Source organism: Sinohyriopsis cumingii, chromosome 15 (assembly GCF_028554795.1).
Source record: "Sinohyriopsis cumingii isolate HCF-2022 chromosome 15, ASM2855479v2, whole genome shotgun sequence".
Classification (NCBI taxonomy): Eukaryota; Metazoa; Mollusca; class Bivalvia; order Unionida; family Unionidae; genus Sinohyriopsis; species Sinohyriopsis cumingii.
In genome coordinates, this window is record NC_142975.1 from 18,727,085 (window position 1) to 18,745,826 (window position 18,742).

Consider the following 18,742-nt stretch of genomic DNA (forward strand, 5'->3'; position numbering starts at 1 on the left):
TGATTTTGTATGTAAGCGTTTCACCATGGACATGAGTGAAAATGAGGTCACTGTGACCTGTGTTTCATGGTTCACTGGTTTGTACTAAACTTTGGATTAGACTCAATTTTTCAAGGTTAGGGTTCTTTTTTTCAGGTACAGTTGTTATGACTATGGTTTTAAACTAAGTAACAGAAAAAGATGAACCAATAAGTTTTATAAAATTCAACAAATAATTTTTTCCCCTAAGTCACAAAGTAAAAATTTAAGAAGTACTTGAATTAAATCCCAAATAATCCTAAAAGTCTATCACAAGTTCAAATGTATAGTGTTCCCAATTTATTCCAGTGGTGTTCCAAATGAATTCCAATTTTGAATTGCTGATATATGAATAGTATTGAATGTGCTGATGTATCATTAGTCTTGATGTATCACAGTGATATAATCCAGAACATCTTTGAAAGAGTTCTTAATATCCCCAAATAGCATTTCAATCCAAAAGTCAATGAGCATTTTGTAATTCAAATAAAAAATGTTTTAAATAAATGATTCCTCTCCAGTTTTATCTGAATAAAGCAGTAAAAACCTCTACAGATTCAAATTAAAGGAGGAATGAATAATCTTCTCAATTTCAACTATATATATATATATATATATATATATATATATATATATATATATATATATCCCCCCACTTGACCTATGTTGCATTAACTTTTTTACAAAAGCGTCAGTCATCTAAATGGAAAATTACCCCAAACTGTAAACAAGTTTGCTTCTAGAACCTTATATGGTCATAGTCAAGGCTAGGCCTTGAACTAAAACCCAAGTAAACATTTGTTGATAACTTACAAACAAGTAAAAAAACAAGTACATGCTAAAACTCAATTCTTAATTATGGACTAAAGTCAAGCACACAATACAAACTAAATATACATAACACCATTGTTTGTAGAGTCACATAAGTTTCATAGCTGGTATGTAAATGTTTCTTGAAGAGTGGCACACCCAAAATCAAAATAAGTCCCTGTGATTTATATTTCATGCACCAGTGACATGTATTTACCTTTTTGTTTGGTTCATTTTCTCAGATAGTATTATCTGTTGAATCACATAACTTGGTATGCAAATGCATCATTTAGAACTAGGTCACTATAACCTATATTTCATGCTCCATTGACCTACATTAACTTTGTGAAGTCATTTTTGGACAATATTGGAATCAGAGCAATGTAACATTTTACATAAAGTGCACTAGACCATTTAGACAAAACAGAGCCTTGCAAGCCAACTGTAATGCCATGGGCAGTTAATACAGTATCTCTTTTTGCTACAAGAATCTTGTGCCATATTTTATCTCACTGAAGAATTTATTAACTTGAAAAGCACTGGCAAAAATTTTATGATACATTTATTTTACAAATATATTCCACATATTTTGTATAAGGTTATATTGTCTTTGCCCTCAGTTCTGTTTGTTTTTGTGTTCACAGTAAAGTTTTTTTTACAGATCTCAGCAAAAATTCACAAGTACTGTGTGCCAGCTGTTCAAGGATTTTTTAGATCAATTGCCCTGTCATCACAAAACAGTCTTCAAGATACACTTAGGTAAGCAACAATCACTAGGTAAGTAACAATTGCTAGGTAAGTAACAAGTACTGTGAATGTACAACATGAAGTTTGGATACTGTGTCAGGGCTATGGTTTCTACTGAGAATTTATGTTTTTGGTTTATTTTATTTTTCATGATTTTGCAGAAAATGCCATTTAATTGGTAATCGAATTCATGGATATGTCACTTTGGGAGGAATGGTCCTGTTTTTGTCATTTGAAGATAATTTTTTATCATTGAGCTTTAAAATATGCAGTTTGTTTCAAACTATAAAATCAGCAGTAAAAAAAGAATTCATCATATATTCTTACAGGGAGTAACTAACCACAAACTAAGAGAGAAAAACTAAGAATTATATATAAGTCAAACTTGTTCCAGAAGGCAGCAATGTTTTTTTATGCTGAGAAGACGTTGAAGAAAGTCCTTGAGATCTAAAGGAAATGGAAAGTTCAGAAGTTCAGGAAAAAAAACAGCCACCAGCTAGATACCATTTAAAATGTTGTTAATAATAATAATAATAATAATATTAATATGACTTAGCACTTTGATTGGCAAAACATATTAATATGCTTTTCAGATGTTGAAATGGTGCTGTTTGGGACCCTCCACTCCTCTCCTTCTTCATTTGTTATGTAGAGTATGTGCCTTTTTTATTTGACCACATACACAAGAAGTCAAAAAGTCACTGTATTTGAAGTTTTACTCTTTTGACCTTCTGAACTTTCAAGATAAACTTCCAAGTGGTGTACGAGGATTAGTGGTGACAAACAGTGGATGGATTGAGTAATGGATGGACAAATGAACATTTCAGATATTACATTTAAGTGATTAATAATAATAATAATAATAATAATAATTGCAGCAACATTAATTTTTCTGGATTCTTTCAGATTGTTAACATTGTGGTTTGACTATGGTCAGTGGCCCGAGGTACATGAGGCTCTAGCCGAGGGAATCAAGGCTATTCAGATCGACAACTGGCTACAGGTAATGTGTGGTACCATCTTTTATTCTTACCTTGGCAATAGGGACAAGTTTTATGTTAGTGAAAACATTTTTAAATTTGGGTCCTAACAATTTTTCATTTGAAAATTCTCAGATGGCTGCCATCATATAATTTTTCCAGATTGATGTGCCATAATTGTTTAGTTAAATATTGGTTTGCTGTGTAAGGTATATCTTCATCTTGAAACGCAAATTTGTAAAATTGACAGATGGTATTTTATTAAAAAAGTGAAATTTTTGGAAAACAGACAGTTGCAATCATATCTTGAATTGCACAAGTGAATTCAAAATAGCAGTTTCTCATTATATTCTGGTGATTACACAATGCAGAAATATGGAAAATGACAACAATATGAAGTCAGGACTTGAAACTTTGTGAAAATGATAGTGATATGCAGTCAGACTTCAAGCTCTGTGAAAATTACAGTGATATGAAGTCAGACTTGAAGCTTTGTGAAAATTACAGTGATACGAAGTCAGGACTTGAAGCTTTGTGAAAATTACAGTGATATGAAGTCAGGACTTGAAGCTTTGTGAAAATTACAGTGATATGCAGTCAGGACTTGAAGCTTTGTGAAAATTACAGTGATATGAAGTCAGGACTTGAAGCTTTGTGAAAATTACAGTGATATGCAGTCAGGACTTGAAGCTTTGTGAAAATTACAGTGATATGAAGTCAGGACTTGAAGCTTTGTGAAAATTACAGTGATATGCAGTCAGACTTCAAGCTTTGTGAAAATTACAGTGATATGCAGTCAGACTTCAAGCTTTGTGAAAATTACAGTGATATGAAGTCAGGACTTCAAGCTTTGTGAAAATTACAGTGATATGCAGTCAGACTTCAAGCTTTGGGAACATTACAGTGATATGAAGTCAGACTTGAAGCTTTATGAAAATTACAGTGATATGCAGTCAGACTTCAAGCTTTGTGAAAATTACAGTGATATGAAGTCAGACTTGAAGCTTTGTGAAAATTACAGTGATATGAAGTCAGGACTTGAAGCTTTGTGAAAATTACAGTGATATGCAGTCAGACTTCAAGCTTTGTGAAAGTTACAGTGATATGAAGTCAGACTTGAAGCTTTGTGAAAATTACAGTGATATGCAGTCAGACTTGAAGCTTTGTGAAAATTACAGTGATATGCAGTCAGGACTTGAAGCTTTGTGAAAATTACAGTGATATGCAGTCAGGACTTGAAGCTTTGTGAAAATTACAGTGATATGAAGTCAGGACTTGAAGCTTTGTGAAAAATACAGTGATATGCAGTCAGGACTTCAAGCTTTGTGAAAATTACATTGATATGAAGTCAGGACTTGAAGCTTTGTGAAAATTACATTACAGTGATATGCAGTCAGGACTTGAAGCTTTGTGAAAATTACAGCAATATGAAGTAAGGACTTGAACTTTTGTGGAAATTACAGTGTTATGAAGTCTGGACGTGAAGCTTTGTGAAAATTACAGTGATATGAAGTCAGGACTTGAAACTTTGTGAAAATTACAGTGATATACAGTCAGGACTTGAAGTTTTGTGGAAATTACATTGTTATGAAATCTGGATTTAAAGCTTTATGGAAATTACAGTGTTATGAAGTCTGGACTTGAAGCTTCATGAAAATTACAGAGGTTTGAAGTAAGGACTTAAAGCTTTGTGAAAATATAGACTGAGGTATGAAGTCAGGACTTAAGCTGTATGAAAAGTATAGAGGTAAGAAGACAGGACTTGAAGCTTTGCAGAAAGTGCAGATGCATGAAGTCCAGACCAGTTTTAGCTGTTGTTTTGGCAACTTTGATTATTATTGTTTTGTGTTAAAAGAAAATTTAAATATATACTTCAGTATTGTGATATTGTTTCATGCATAGAGTAATGGAAAAATAACGTTTTATCTGCTATACTTTCATAATATTCAAATTATGGGCCAGTACTCTTTTTTTTCTTCCCAGGCATATCCACAAAAGTAATTTAACCAACTTGTTCCTTTAAAGTGCCTTGCATTCTGAATTACATTGATCTGATCTTTACTTAATATCTGTATTTTTAAAGCTTCTGAACTCAATTGTGCACCCATACTTTTGTGTTCTTGCTGTCTGGCAAGAATAATTTATGACTTTAAACAATTATAGTGTTTATGAGTCACTAGAACTTGTTGTACCATCTATTTGTGGTAAGTTAAATTAAAAAAGATATGTCACATGCATACATGTATTTGTACCATTTCCAGGTAATTCCTCAGCTGATAGCTAGAATTGATACATGTATTTGTACCATTTCCAGGTAATTCCCCAGCTAATAGCTAGAATTGATACACCACGGACTCTAGTCAGCCGTCTGATCCACCAGCTGTTGATAGATGTTGGCAAAGCTCATCCCCAGGTGAGAGAGAGAGTGCTTAGTGATGTATATGTTTATTTCAACTATGCTAAAGAATGTGCTATAATGTTTACCTCCAAGATGGTATTACTACATTCATGATACAGAATGTACTATAACATTTACATCCAGATGGAACAGAATGTTAGTACTATATTAGTACTCTGTCTGCTGCCATATAATAATACTACTACTAATAATAATAATTTCCCTTTGTTTGCACAGGCCCTGATCTATCCTCTAACTGTTTGCTGCAAAAATGATACAGAATGTACCATAGTTTTACTATGATATATAATATGCCATTAATTTTACATCCGAGGTACAGCATGTACCATATTGTTTACATTCAAGATGTTACAGAATGTACCATGGTGTTTACATCCAAGATGATACAGAATATACCCTAATATGTACATCCAAGATGATACAGGATGTACCATGAAGATTACATTCAAGATACAGAATGTACCATATTATTTACATCCATGAAACAGACTGCTATAATGTTTATATCCATGATTCATATACAATTTATATCTAAGATGATGCAGAATGTTCCATACATTTTACGTAAAAATTATCGCATAATGTACCATGTTTACCTCCAGAATGGTACAGAATATATTTTAATATTTACAATAGAGATGGTACTGAATGTACTGTAATGTTTACAGATAATGTTCCGTAATATGTACCTCTCCGGTGGCCTAGTGGTTAGAGCGTCCGCCTCAGATGCGGGAGGTCGTGGGTTCGATCCCCTACTGAGTCATACCAGAGACTTAAAAAATGGTACCATACGAGATTGAGTCTTGATTTGACCAATGTGGCTATGAAAGAAAGCTTGCCACCTGTTTGCCATAGATAGATAGGGTCTTTCTGGGTTCTTTCTCTGCCAGAAATACTGGCCACCATGTATATCTTATCATGTGCTAAAATGCTGTTAAACTCCAGTTTTAGTTATACTTTGGTTCGTGTATTGTTAATTACAGCAGATTAATGATTCTACTCTACCTAAGTTTCATGATATAGGGCTTTATTCTTTCATTTTAACTTGTATAACATGATAATTACACGAGGTCTCATTTCCCTTATATTAGTAATAATAATAAAAATAATAATTTCCATGTGTTTGCCCAGGCCCTAATCTATCCTTTAACTGTTGCCACAAAATCCAATGTGCCAGCCCGACAGGCTGCAGCCAACAAGATCCTGAAGAGCATGAGAGAGCACAGCCACAACCTGGTGCAGCAAGCTATGTTGGTAGGTAAACATTTAAATGAATTGTCCAAACCAATCCAGTTATATATGGTAACTGTTAGATCACTATTTATCTTGAGGTGCTACGGTTAGCACATTATATATTGTTAAATCCTGATTTGGTACCAAATTTTCATGAATTTTGTTGTTGCCATAAGAATTTCAAGACTTGATGAACAATGAAAATCAAGCGGAAACAATAGAATCCCATCTCTTTGTCAATATATGTGATTTACAAAACCCCAACTTGACTCTTTTTGACAGTTTTTTGTACCAAAAAAATTTGTTTTCAAAATCCATACCTGACTCCTTTAGGTAGCTTAATTTGAAAAAATATGGTTCTCCTTAGGTAGTAGAAGTAGTTCTAAGGTGATATGATCAGGTAAGTAATATTGAAGAAATACATTTTATTACAAAAACATGGTTTTTCAAAATCCCCACCCAAAACCTCTATTATATATCCTGCTTGGGAAAAAATATGTTTTTAAAAATTCACTTCCAACTCCTCTATTAGCTTGATATAGACAAAAACAAAAAATCAGTTTCATTAATGTTGTGAGTCACATTATTATTGCAAAGACATACATTTTAATGGAAGATTAATTGTTTTTGAAGTTTTCATACACCAGATCTGCGTTAGATTTATAATTGAGCCATATTATAGTCTGAACTGTAACTTTCAAACATCTTGAGAAAATATCACAGCTATACTGTGGGAAGAGAACCATCAATGGGACATGATATTAGGGGTTAAAAATATTCAGATTTATGCTAATAAATTTTGAATTTTTTTCTATTCAGGTGAGTGAGGAATTGATCCGAGTGGCCATATTATGGCATGAACTGTGGCATGAAGGGCTAGAAGAGGCATCACGATTGTACTTTGGGGAGAGAAATGTCAAGGGAATGTTTGCCACTCTGGAGCCTTTACATGGGATGATGGAAAGAGGGCCACAGACACTAAAAGAAACCTCATTCACTCAGGTTACACTTTATTTCTTGTGCTAGAAGTTAACAGTGAGTTCCAGCAAGTATTTTGTATGTATAGGGTTTGATGGCACATTTACCAAAACCTGGGTATGTAGTGCAAAGTAATTGATATACATGCATGTAAATGTCCTGGCCAGTAGGGATTAGGGATGTCTCTTGTCCCTCCTGTCACTCACTGAAATCTACCAAGTACACACAATTAATATTGAAAAGTTTATTTTTTTTACCACATTTTCACATCTGGCTTCCAGTGTAATGTATTTAGAGTAATACTGCCTGTGATCACATAACAGGGAACTGGCTTAAGCAAGGCAAGACATTTTAGTTGTGAATCTCAAGTAGCATAAAATACGATTTTATGTACCAAGATACTGACAACTTTATAGCTAACAATCTCCTGTATATGGTAGCAGATCTTTTTTCAGATCTAGTTAAAATGATGTTCCCAGACTTGAAAATCTCACAAAAGTTCTCATACAAATGGATAAAATCTGCTCACATAGTGACATAAGCTTTGAGTACTTAAGAAGGTTGAGACATGTGCCACGAAAAAAAATTCACCATTCTTGTTGAAAATCATCCCTTTTCAAGTAAAAACTCCTGATCAAACTTTGCAAATCTCCTGATTTGTCCTAAGGAGATTTCTGTTATGTCATATGTATAAATATAAAAAAATTGTAGAAAATAAAATAAAGGCAAATTAAATAGTACAATCTTTTAATTGCAAAGTCAAATTTTGCAGATTTTTTTTTTTAAATAAGTCCAAGACCTCAGCTGTAACATCATGAGATCCATCCCAGTATAAAAAGTTAGCAAACATTGTGACTGGGAAAGTATGGTACAGGAACAAAATTTGGAACTTGATGTATTCAGTTACATAAACAAGGAGAATAACCCTTGTAAAGCAAGACTTCAATATTAGCAGTTTCAGGTGTCTGATATGTGAGATTTATTTTTTGTTCCAGTTTGTTCACATTTTGTATGTTTATGGTACAGGGAAATTTCTTTATATGACTAGAAATGGTACCCAGGCCCATTGTTTTGGAAAAATATTAAAACATATGGGAATAATATTTCACTGGTAATAGTTAATTGCAAAAATCAGGAATCTGCATAATTTTTATATATTGCATAATAGTCTATGAGCCAGTTTTAGTCCCCTCCCCAAAAGACCCCCTCCCCCAACTCCCCATATACCTGTATTATGTTGGTTGTTTTGCAGGCATATGGACGAGACCTGATGGAGGCCCAGGAATGGTGTAAGAAGTACCAGAGACATGGTAATGTAAAGGATCTAACCCAGGCCTGGGACCTGTATTACCATGTCTTTAGGAGGATCTCCAAACAACTGCCACAGGTAGTAATCAACCACTGAACAAACATACAAAAAGTAATCAGTAAACAAGCACACATTACAAACAAACATCATACACTGCGTGAGTGTAGCAATGAATATTTAGTACATGCACACACACTGCGTGAGTATAGCAATGAATATTTAGTACATGCACACAATACATGGGTGTGACAATGAATATTTAGTACATGCACACAATGCATGGGTGTGACAATGAACATTTAGTATATGCACACACACTGCATGAGTGTAGCAGTGAATATTTAGTACATGCACACAATGCATGGGTGTGACAATGAACATTTAGTACATGCGCACACACTGCGTGAGTGTAGCAATGAATATTTAGTACATGCACACAATGCATGGGTGTGACATTGAACATTTAGAGCATATAAAGCATATCTCATGATTATCTTCTGCAGTTTTGAAGAGCTTGCAAATTTGCACATGTGAAATCCATAAATGATCGAGAAAAAAGACAAGTGCATACGTTAAATATGCAAGTCATATTCATTTTTGTGAAAGTTATTTTTTTGAGACAACATATAAAAAAACGCATAATAAACTAAAGTTAAGTGGTGCAAATTCAAAGTCACATGGACTGTACGAAACAGCAGAAATATGAATCAACTCCTCTGCCTGCCCAGCGCAGTGGTGACCTTTGTCTTGGCTGTCTTCACATGTGCCCACTGCAGATGGTTCTCCTAGCACAATGGCACCTAGCTTTGGGTTGTTTAGATCAACAGATCTGAAATCAAACATGGCTTGAGTGCCATGATGACATGGCTGGCAGCAGGAATAACTATAGAAATCCCGAGCACAGAGTTTCAGTCTACATAGACCCCATTCCTATGTAATGGTTGAATTAAAATGCAATATTTAGAATTCAGGCAGCATTAATGTTCTCATGAGAGGCATAATTAAGGTACATCTTCTCTACGTCTGGTTTGTCTGTTATGATAACATTGACACATATCATGAAACAAAATAATATGTTTATGCATGAAATTGGCAAATAGTTTTTTTTTTATCCCTTTGGAAAGTAAATTTGATTCTTAGTTGATTTTGCCATCATAGATGACACTATTTAATATTTATGATTATACAGTGATCAGTGCTTCATTGACTCATTAAGGTCTATTTCAGAGTAATCTGCAACAGTTAAAGCTTTGATGTGCCTAACATAATTACAATGATTTTTCATTGTAAATTTGTATTTTATTTACTTTTCATTAGAAACTCAACTTGATTCTTTGTTTTATTTCTCATTTAAAACCATTTTGATATTCCTTGTTACAGTACAGTAATCAATGTTTTATTGATTTATTGACTCTTGTGATGTTTTTAAAGGCAATCATCACTGGCTAAGGCTTTGATGTGTCAAACATAATTATGATACACTGTCTTGGTAAGTTCTTTCGTGTGTACTGAGATATAATGTAAACACTTAGATACATTTTATAAGTATCATGATAGAGTAATTGTAAATATTGGACCTGAACTTTCACATAGCATCGTGGGTTCCATGTTGAATCAATACAAGCAGGGTATCAACATAGGTCATGTAAGAAACTTTGTACACTGCAGTAGACAAGCTTATCATCCTTACATTATGCAAAATCATATGGCAACAGAGCTACTTTTCAGTCTAGGAGTGTCATCTGTTAAGGAGTGGAGAAGAAGGGAAAAAAATCACTGAGGAAAATGCAGTGGACAAAGCAGGCAGAGGATGGAGAAAAATTGTTTAAAATTCATGCTAGTCTTTACCACAGATAGTAGACCCCCCCCCCCTTGTTATTTTCAAGAGGAAGGTACTTCTGAAGGGCGCAGTCTGGCCAAAGTGGATCCTGTCAGCTGCCTGTGGAAGTGATGGACAGGTGAAACATTGATACTGGATAAAGAATGTATAGGGAAGCTGGCCAGGTAGTTATACCAGAAAAAGACTTTTGGTGGTATGACATCATTGTTCCAGCTCTTTGATGTCAGGATAATCAAGCCAATGAAACACTGCTCAGAAAAAATGGACTGAGTGGTATGCTTTTGACTTACACACATTTATGCCTTCAGGTAGAATGAGGAAACTGAAGCTGGCTTAAATCTGCCAGTGGATAGTGGATGCATCCAAGCTGACTTACATCTGCCAGTGGATAGGGGATGCATCCAAGCTGTCTTACATCTGCCAGTGGATAGTGGATACATCCAAGCTGACTTACATCTGCCAGTGGATATTGGATGCATCCAAGCTGACTTACATCTTCCAGTGGATAGTGGATGCATCCAAGCTGTCGTACATCTGCCAGTGGATAGTGGATACATCCAAGCTGACTTACATCTGCCAGTGGATAGGGGATGCATCCAGGCTGACTTACATCTGCCAGTGGATGGTGGATGCATCCAAGCTGACTTACATCTGCCAGTGGATAGTGGATGTATCCAAGCTGACTTACATCTGCCAGTGGATAGTGCCAGTGGATAGTGGATACACCCAAGCAGACTTACATCTGCCATTGGATAGTGGATGCATCCAAGCTGACTTAATCTGCCAGTGGATAGTGGATGCATCCAAGCTGACTTACATCTGCCAGTGGATAGTGGATACATCCAAGCAGACTTACATCTGCTAGTGGATAGTGGATGCATCCAAGCTGACTTACATCTGCCAGTGGATAGTAGATGCATCCAAGCAGACTTACATCTGCCAATGGATAGTAGATGCATCCGAGCATCATCATCCATGCCTTCAAAAAGTACTGCATCTCAAATAAAATCAAAGCCATGAAAGAAGATGCTGAGCATGAACACCACCCAGAAAATGAGGAAAAGATAAAGATGAGAACTGTTGTGCAGTAATGGCCAGAGTGATGACAGGTCAAGAGGAACTTGAGGAATTTGATGCAACAAGTCAAACCTAAAAACGACCCTTTTAAGGAGTAGCCATTAAGTCAGTATTATCATTTTTATTTTTCTTTATTTTATGACATCTGTAAAACATCATGGGCAATGATCAGTTGCCGTGTAATTACAGGAAAGACCGACCAGGGAAACAGTGAGGCACTGATTTATTGAAAACAAATCAAATATCATAGAACAAAGGATGATCTGTGCAAATTGGCTGACTGTTGTGACACTACAGTGAAAGGAGTTAAATTATTGAGATTTAAATGGTATTATATCGAATGTGCATTATATGGCTGAACTAAATTATTGCTGGGTTTTTTAATCCTCATTCTGGGTTGAAAATTGGGGTGTGCAATACACACACTAAAATATGTTGCTTTCTTTCTCATTTGCCAGTAATTTATTCCCTTGCAGTTAACCTCCCTTGAACTGCAGTATGTATCCCCGAAGCTACTGAGATGTCAGGACCTGGAGTTGGCAGTTCCAGGAACATATGATCCCAGTCAACCGGTCATCAGGATCAAGAAAGTCCAGAGTTCCCTGCAGGTGATCACCTCCAAACAGAGGCCCAGAAAACTCAGCATTTTTGGTGGGTACCAAGTGTATATTGATGATTTCCTACATATTTGTGATTCTTTGAGTACCATCTTTACACTATGTTTTGGGATGGCCAAAAGTAATTATCTTTTATGATGTCACATTTTATCATTTCACTGTTTATGGGATTTTACTGCTTCAGTGTAAATTGGTCAAAGATTGTCAGAAACATCTGAGAAATAGTTTCCCTTGTTATTCATATTTCCTCAGTTCTGATTATGGCCATCTATGTTGTATGCTGTCATTTTCACACAGACTGAACAAGCACTTATACTATAATGGATCCTTAATAAAGTGTCATGCAGTGTCAACACTAAGTGCGAGTATTATTCCAATGGGTTATTATTAATGAATAATTATAAATGGGTTATTATTAATAAATAATTATTAGTGGGTTGATATTTAGCACATGAACATTAATTGTGTTTGAACACGTATTCTCTCTTTCTCTCTGTCTGTCTCTCTCTCTCTGTCTCTCTCTCTTGCTTGAATGTTAAAGAAGCAACAACTTTCATTGACAAAATTAGATTTTACGCTTAACACCATTTACCAGATGGAAAATTCATTTGACAGAATAAGTTTTAAAAATTTAACTGTAAGGTGTATAGAACGATAAATATTGGTCAGATTTAGTAGTCTATGAAATGCAGATTTAGTAATCTGCAAAAGGACAATATTTTATCCCTTGGAGGCTACATTGGTAGGTAATGTGGTGTTTTGCCTGTAATTCATATATTCGTTGGTTCATACATTTCCTGCTTAATAATTAATGGGTCTCTCACTAACTCATGCCCTATTTCAACTGAACGTACAAAAAATGGTGTGTGGATGCATCTAGGATGAATTTTTTGTATTTTCAGTTATTTTGTTTGTTACATCTTGAGTATATTGGTCACCTATACTCAAACAAATTGGTATGCATATACATCTGGGTGAAAGTAACTCAACCATGCAAAAACTGCTCCAGTGGCCTAGTGGTTAGATCCTTTGCCTCGGATGCAGGAGGTCGCAGGTTCAAACCCTGGCCAAGTTGTACCAAAGACTTACAAAAATTGTACTAGCAGCTGCCTTGTTTAATGCTCACCATTAAGAAGTTAGTGCCAGGACTGGTTGGCCTGGTGTCGGGATGATGTCTTCAGCATGATGCCCCAGTGCTAGACATCACAATAAACTGTCACACTGCAGACATCTTAGCGATATGATTGAAATTTTATTAAAATTACATTAAAAATCCAAATCACACAAACACAACTATACAAAAACTGTCATTGTGACCTAACTTTAATGCTTGAGTGACTTTGTAGTTTCTGCTTTCTGTATGTTAGACTCTCATTATCTTGGACTCTATTTCACCATTTGGTTTTTGATTACATCTGAAAGAAAATAATATAACCATACCAGAACTAGGTCACTGTAACCTAATTTTCATGCTTGAGTGACTTTTAAATTTCAGCAATTCATTTGTCACACCTTAAATATATGCGGTACCATATTTAATCTTCACTAATGAAAATTGGCATATGGATGCATCTGAATGTGTTAACTCAGCCATGCCAGCACAAGGTGAATGTCATCATATTTTCACTTGCAAGTGACTTTCTGTTTTTAGCTCTGTTAGTTAAATCCTGTATATATAAGGCCCTATATAATGAAAATGAAGCCAGTCTGGCCTCCATTATGTCCACTATGACAGCCATCTTGTAATGGGCTCCATTATGTCCAGTATAATAATAATAATAATAATGAAGACTTTGTATATTGCCTAATCTTTAGTCTGGCCTCCATTATGTCCACTATGACAGCCATCTTGTAGTTCTTTCAATCAGTACTCTTTGATGGATAGTCACATGGACATGGGGTTTTCACAAAAGACACCATATGATATCTTCTTGGTCCTAAATGAAAGGAACTATGATAGATCAATCGGTATAGCATAGGTGTGATACCTTCTGCGGTTAACTGTTTTTGAGTGTCCTGTAGAAAGTCATTAGCTCCCATTTCCTTGGCAAGATATGGCCAATAATGTGTTAAACATGCCTTTAAAAGAAACAAAACCAAAAATCACCCGACCTAAACAAAAATGGTGCCAATTTTACATCGAATATGGCCACCATCTTGAACATCCTGTTACAGCTACCTCTCCTGTATGGATGGTGTTTATCATCTCGGAATTTTAATCAAAAGTTATCATCTTATGCTGTCTGGTTAGTCCTAAATTTAAATTATGCCATTCTAACCTCCAATATAGCCAATATGGCAGCCATCTGGATAGATGGGTCACATTGAAGAGATTTTTCAATTCACATGTCTTATTGCCTCTGTATGAAACAGAGCCACAGTAGCTGAACTGGTAGAGCTTTGAATTCGTAATCCTAAGGTTGCATGTTTAATGCCTGCCCTGGTTGACCACTTCATTGTGCCCTTGGGAAAGACAATTATCTCCAGGGCCCCAAGTGGCCAAGTGGTCTAAAGTGCTCTCCGTTATGGATTACTGCCATCTCACCTCTGTCTGCGTGGGTTCAAGTCTCGGATTCGGCCAATGTGGGTATGTGAGAAAGCTTGCCAGTAGCTTCTCGAGGGTCAGTGGTTCTTTCCAGGGTTTTCCCGGGTTCTTCCTCCACTATTAATACTGACCGCCATGTATAGCCTATCGTGTGCTGAAAAATGGCGTTAAACCCTACAACAACAATAACAACAACAACAATGACAATTATCTCCTATTTCATTGGCATGATATAGCCTGTAATTTGTTAAAAGTGCCATTGAAACCAACAAATCAGAACCCAATTCTAGATGAAAATGGTGCTGAATTTACATCCAATATGGCTACCATGATGGCCATTTTGAAAATCTTGTTAATCTTGGAAAGACTTATCAGAACAGGGATTTCATGAAAAACTTTATGTGATGTCTAGTTGGTCTTAAATGAAAACAGTGCCAATCTGACATGCAATTTTGCTGCCATGGTGTCACCATCACGAACAATTTTTGGGGCCCCATAGTGGCCAAGTGGTCTAAAGCACTTTCCTTTATGGATCACTGCCATCTCACCTCTGTCTGCATGGGTTCAAGTCTAGGATTCGGCCGATGTGGGTATGTGAGAAAGCTTGCCAGTAGCTTCTCGTGGGTCAGTGGTTCTTCCCGGGGTTTTAGTGGGTTCTTCCTCCATCATTAATACTGGCTGCCATGCATAGCCTATCATGTGCTGAAAAATGGCGTTAAACCCCACAACAACAACAATGAACATATTTTATTGCTATTCCTGAATGAATGATTATATTGATATAGGTTTTGACCAAAAGACTTTTCTCCTTCAAATACATTCCCCGATCACATTAATGTTAGGGATATAAGCCTGCTACCTCTCGAATCCAGCCCTACTAAAAGACGAAAATTCGTCTTTTCGGTCTAGCTCATATAGACCAAAGGGCAATAACTCTTGCCCCTTACCTCCCCTTGCCACCGCCAGGTGTCACTAGTTTTTAAGCTTCGCTTGTACTGATAACACGTACATTATACCTCCAAACAATCCAAGCCATCTTAGTGTTAAATTGGACCATCCGAAGTTAAATTTGGATTTATTGTGTTGGACAATCATTCTTCTGCAGGTTGTATACATTATTTTAACAATTTTTTTCAAAATTGAGTGACTTTGTCACCCTTACAGATTTCGTTTACTGAAGACCATGTTACACACGCTATCGCGGAACTAGTGTTGTCAATTACGAGTTAACGCGACACTGACTAATTTTGCTTACTCCGTTAGTAACGGTTGTAGTATTAGTGAATTAATAACATGCTGAATTGATAATTTGTGCTTTGTTTTCTTTTCTTGTGTCGTTTCGGTAGAAATGTCAACCAAATGCATGAAATGCAAAAAGTTCGAAGCAAAAGAAGACAACCATGACTCTTGTATTGTATGTACCAAGTGTACATCATCTATACCATGCAGTGTGTGTAATACTTGGACAGAGCAAACGTTGGCTGATGTAGTCCAGAAGGCAGCAAAAGGGAGGGTAGACGGAATAAGTCGAAGAAAGATAGCATTGATGTCCTCGGTATACATCCGAAGACAGCCTCCATTGCGAGCCTTGTGGGGGACGTTGGGGTCCCCCCCTCCACCTAAAGTTCGTCGTTTGCAACCGTCAGCCACAGTAACATCAGCGGCAATGGAGGAAAATAATGTTGACAGGGTACAACAGTCCAACTTTGAACAGATGCATCGTTTGGTCCAGGAAACGACGACGCAGCTATTGACATCAGGCCAGATATTACCCTTATTTCCCTCGCTCGCTTCCACAGCTTTTTCTGACTCTTTGGGGGAATGTTCCCCCAATTTTAGGCTGCCCAGTGGGCGTAAGTCCCCCCGCATGTCCGAGCATGGTCTTCAGGCCTGTAAGTCAGGATGCATGGGGTTTTTACCGGATCCATCGGATCCATTTCTTTATACAACCTCTACGTCACCGGCTGTCCGGCTGTCCCAGCATGGGGACCCTATTGCTAAAACGGTCCGACCAAACATGACTTACGTCTTCAGTGTTAGACTTGGCTTCATTAGCCATTTTTCCGACTCGCATAAAAATCCGACAATGACCATGCTTGGGAAGCGACGGCCAGGATTGCTAGAGTTATTAACAGGACAGCTCACCATTCCATGGCTAATGCATTGACTGCTTCTGCCAACTTAGACCTGATACGACGTGTCGCATGTCTGCGGTCCATGTCGCTCAAGCCCCATCATACTCTGGCTTTACAGATGACTCCGTTTGGGTCGCCTTTACTTTTTGGAGGAAAAACTGAAGAAGTTCGGAAGCAGGCAGCTCAGGAACTGTCCCTCCAACTCGCTGCCCTTGCAGGCATTTAGAAAAAATCAGTTCCTGCCACAGCGGAGGGATGATTGGCGGACCAGGGACAAGGGATCCTTACAATCAAATGTGCAGTATAGATCCCAACCCAATGCCAGGAGACAACAGTCTAATCAAGCTAGGGGGCAACCTAACAGAGGCGGTAAGAAACAAAGTTTCTCCGTCTTCAAGCCTCCTAACTCTAAAAATTGACATACCCTCTCCACCACCCACGGACAGCCTAACTGTGGGCAGCTGCCTCCTGCAATTTCAGGACCACTGGACCACCTTTTTTCCTCAGAACGATTGGGTGATCCAGGTCATTTTGGAGGGACTTCGGATTTCATTTATCCAACCCCCTTCCCTGTCCTCCTCTCCCCTCTTCACGGACGTACCGTCCAATCGGGAGAAGGATACCTTTCTACAACAGGAGATACGGTCGCTCATAGAAAAACGGGCGGTGGAGATTGTGAAAAAAACCGCAATCGCCAGGGTTTTATTCCAGGCTGTTTCTTATCCAGAAGACAAAAGGCAAGTTGAGGCCGATCATCGACCTGAGTCGCCTCAACCAATACATTTTACCACCAAAATTCAAGATGGATACGGCGAGATCAATCCGTCTTTCCATCCGGCGGGATGAGTATGCCGTCAGTCTAGATATGACCGATGCATATTTTCATGTCCCTATCCAACCCGTGTCACGGAAATTTCTCCGATTTGCTTACCGCGACACGGTTTATCAGTTCCAGGTCCTACCCTTTGGCCTCAACATCAGCCCTTGGGCTTTCACCAAGTTTATGGATTGCGTCGTCACCCTGTTCTGCTCGACTTCATCTACAGGGATGGCAGTGTACTTGGACGACATCCTCCAGAAACATATGGTAAGTTCTATTCTGCTCAAATGCAGAAACGATCATTTAGCACTTTTAGATCATCTAGGCTTTCTCGTGAACTGGGAAAAGTCCGATCTCCGTCCATCCCAGCATTTTGTCCATCTGGGTATGGAGTTTCTCACCGATCTGAATCTGGTACGGCTTCCTCGCGCTCACGTAATCCGGATCATCGAACTCATCGAGTCCATTTCCAACAGGATGTGGATTTCAGCGAGAGAATTCTTGCAACTCCTCGGATTATTCAATGCGGCGGCGGACTTGATCCCGCTTGGCCGTCTTTTTATGCGTCCCTTACAAATGATGTTACTGGCACAATGGCGTCCCTTTTCAAGTCTCCGCAATCAAACAATAATGATCACGCCTGAGATACGATTGTTCCTGCATCAGTGGCACAACCCTGGTTGGCTGTCCACGGGGATTCCTCTGGAGATGCCCCAAGCGGAGATAACGGTATGTACCGACGCCAGTACATATGGTTGGGGTGCCCACCTGTTGCCGGACTTCGCTACAGTCAGCGGCACGTGGGAGCCAGGGAAGAGGCCTCTCCACATCAACCTTTTAGAAATGAAGGCTGTCATCAATGCCTTTCATTTCTGGAAGGATCAACTCTCAGGAAAAACTGTCCTCATTATGTCAGACAACTCTGTGGTGGTGACTTACCTCCATAAAACAAGGGGGCACCAAATCACCAGACCTGGGCATTCTGATCTGGCAGTTTCTACGTTGGTGCGACAACCTCCACAACAACGTACAAATCAGACACATTCCCGGCAGACTCAATGTCTTGGCCGACACTCTATCAAGGAAAGGTCAAGTCATTCACACGGAATGGTCACTCCATCAATCAGTCTTTCTCGGATTTGCACACTTTGGGGGCGTCCAATGATCGATCTTTTTGCGACAAGGTGGAATCGCAAGTTGCCCACCTTCGTCTC

General features: G+C 37.8%; 1 protein-coding gene across 2 annotated transcripts in view; it reads left to right on the forward strand.

Moving 5' to 3' along the window:
* The window catches only part of LOC149781363 (serine/threonine-protein kinase mTOR-like), a 165,860-nt gene that overhangs the window by 121,802 nt on the left and 25,316 nt on the right, over nucleotides 1-18,742 (forward strand). For both annotated transcript variants that reach the window (XM_089935452.1, XM_089935453.1), the window contains exons 42-48: nucleotides 1,490-1,587; nucleotides 2,482-2,578; nucleotides 4,870-4,968; nucleotides 6,106-6,228; nucleotides 7,027-7,209; nucleotides 8,438-8,572; nucleotides 11,888-12,062. In XM_089935452.1, the coding sequence (XP_089791578.1) occupies nucleotides 1,490-1,587; nucleotides 2,482-2,578; nucleotides 4,870-4,968; nucleotides 6,106-6,228; nucleotides 7,027-7,209; nucleotides 8,438-8,572; nucleotides 11,888-12,062 (910 nt within the window). The remainder of the gene's footprint in view (nucleotides 1-1,489; nucleotides 1,588-2,481; nucleotides 2,579-4,869; nucleotides 4,969-6,105; nucleotides 6,229-7,026; nucleotides 7,210-8,437; nucleotides 8,573-11,887; nucleotides 12,063-18,742) is intronic.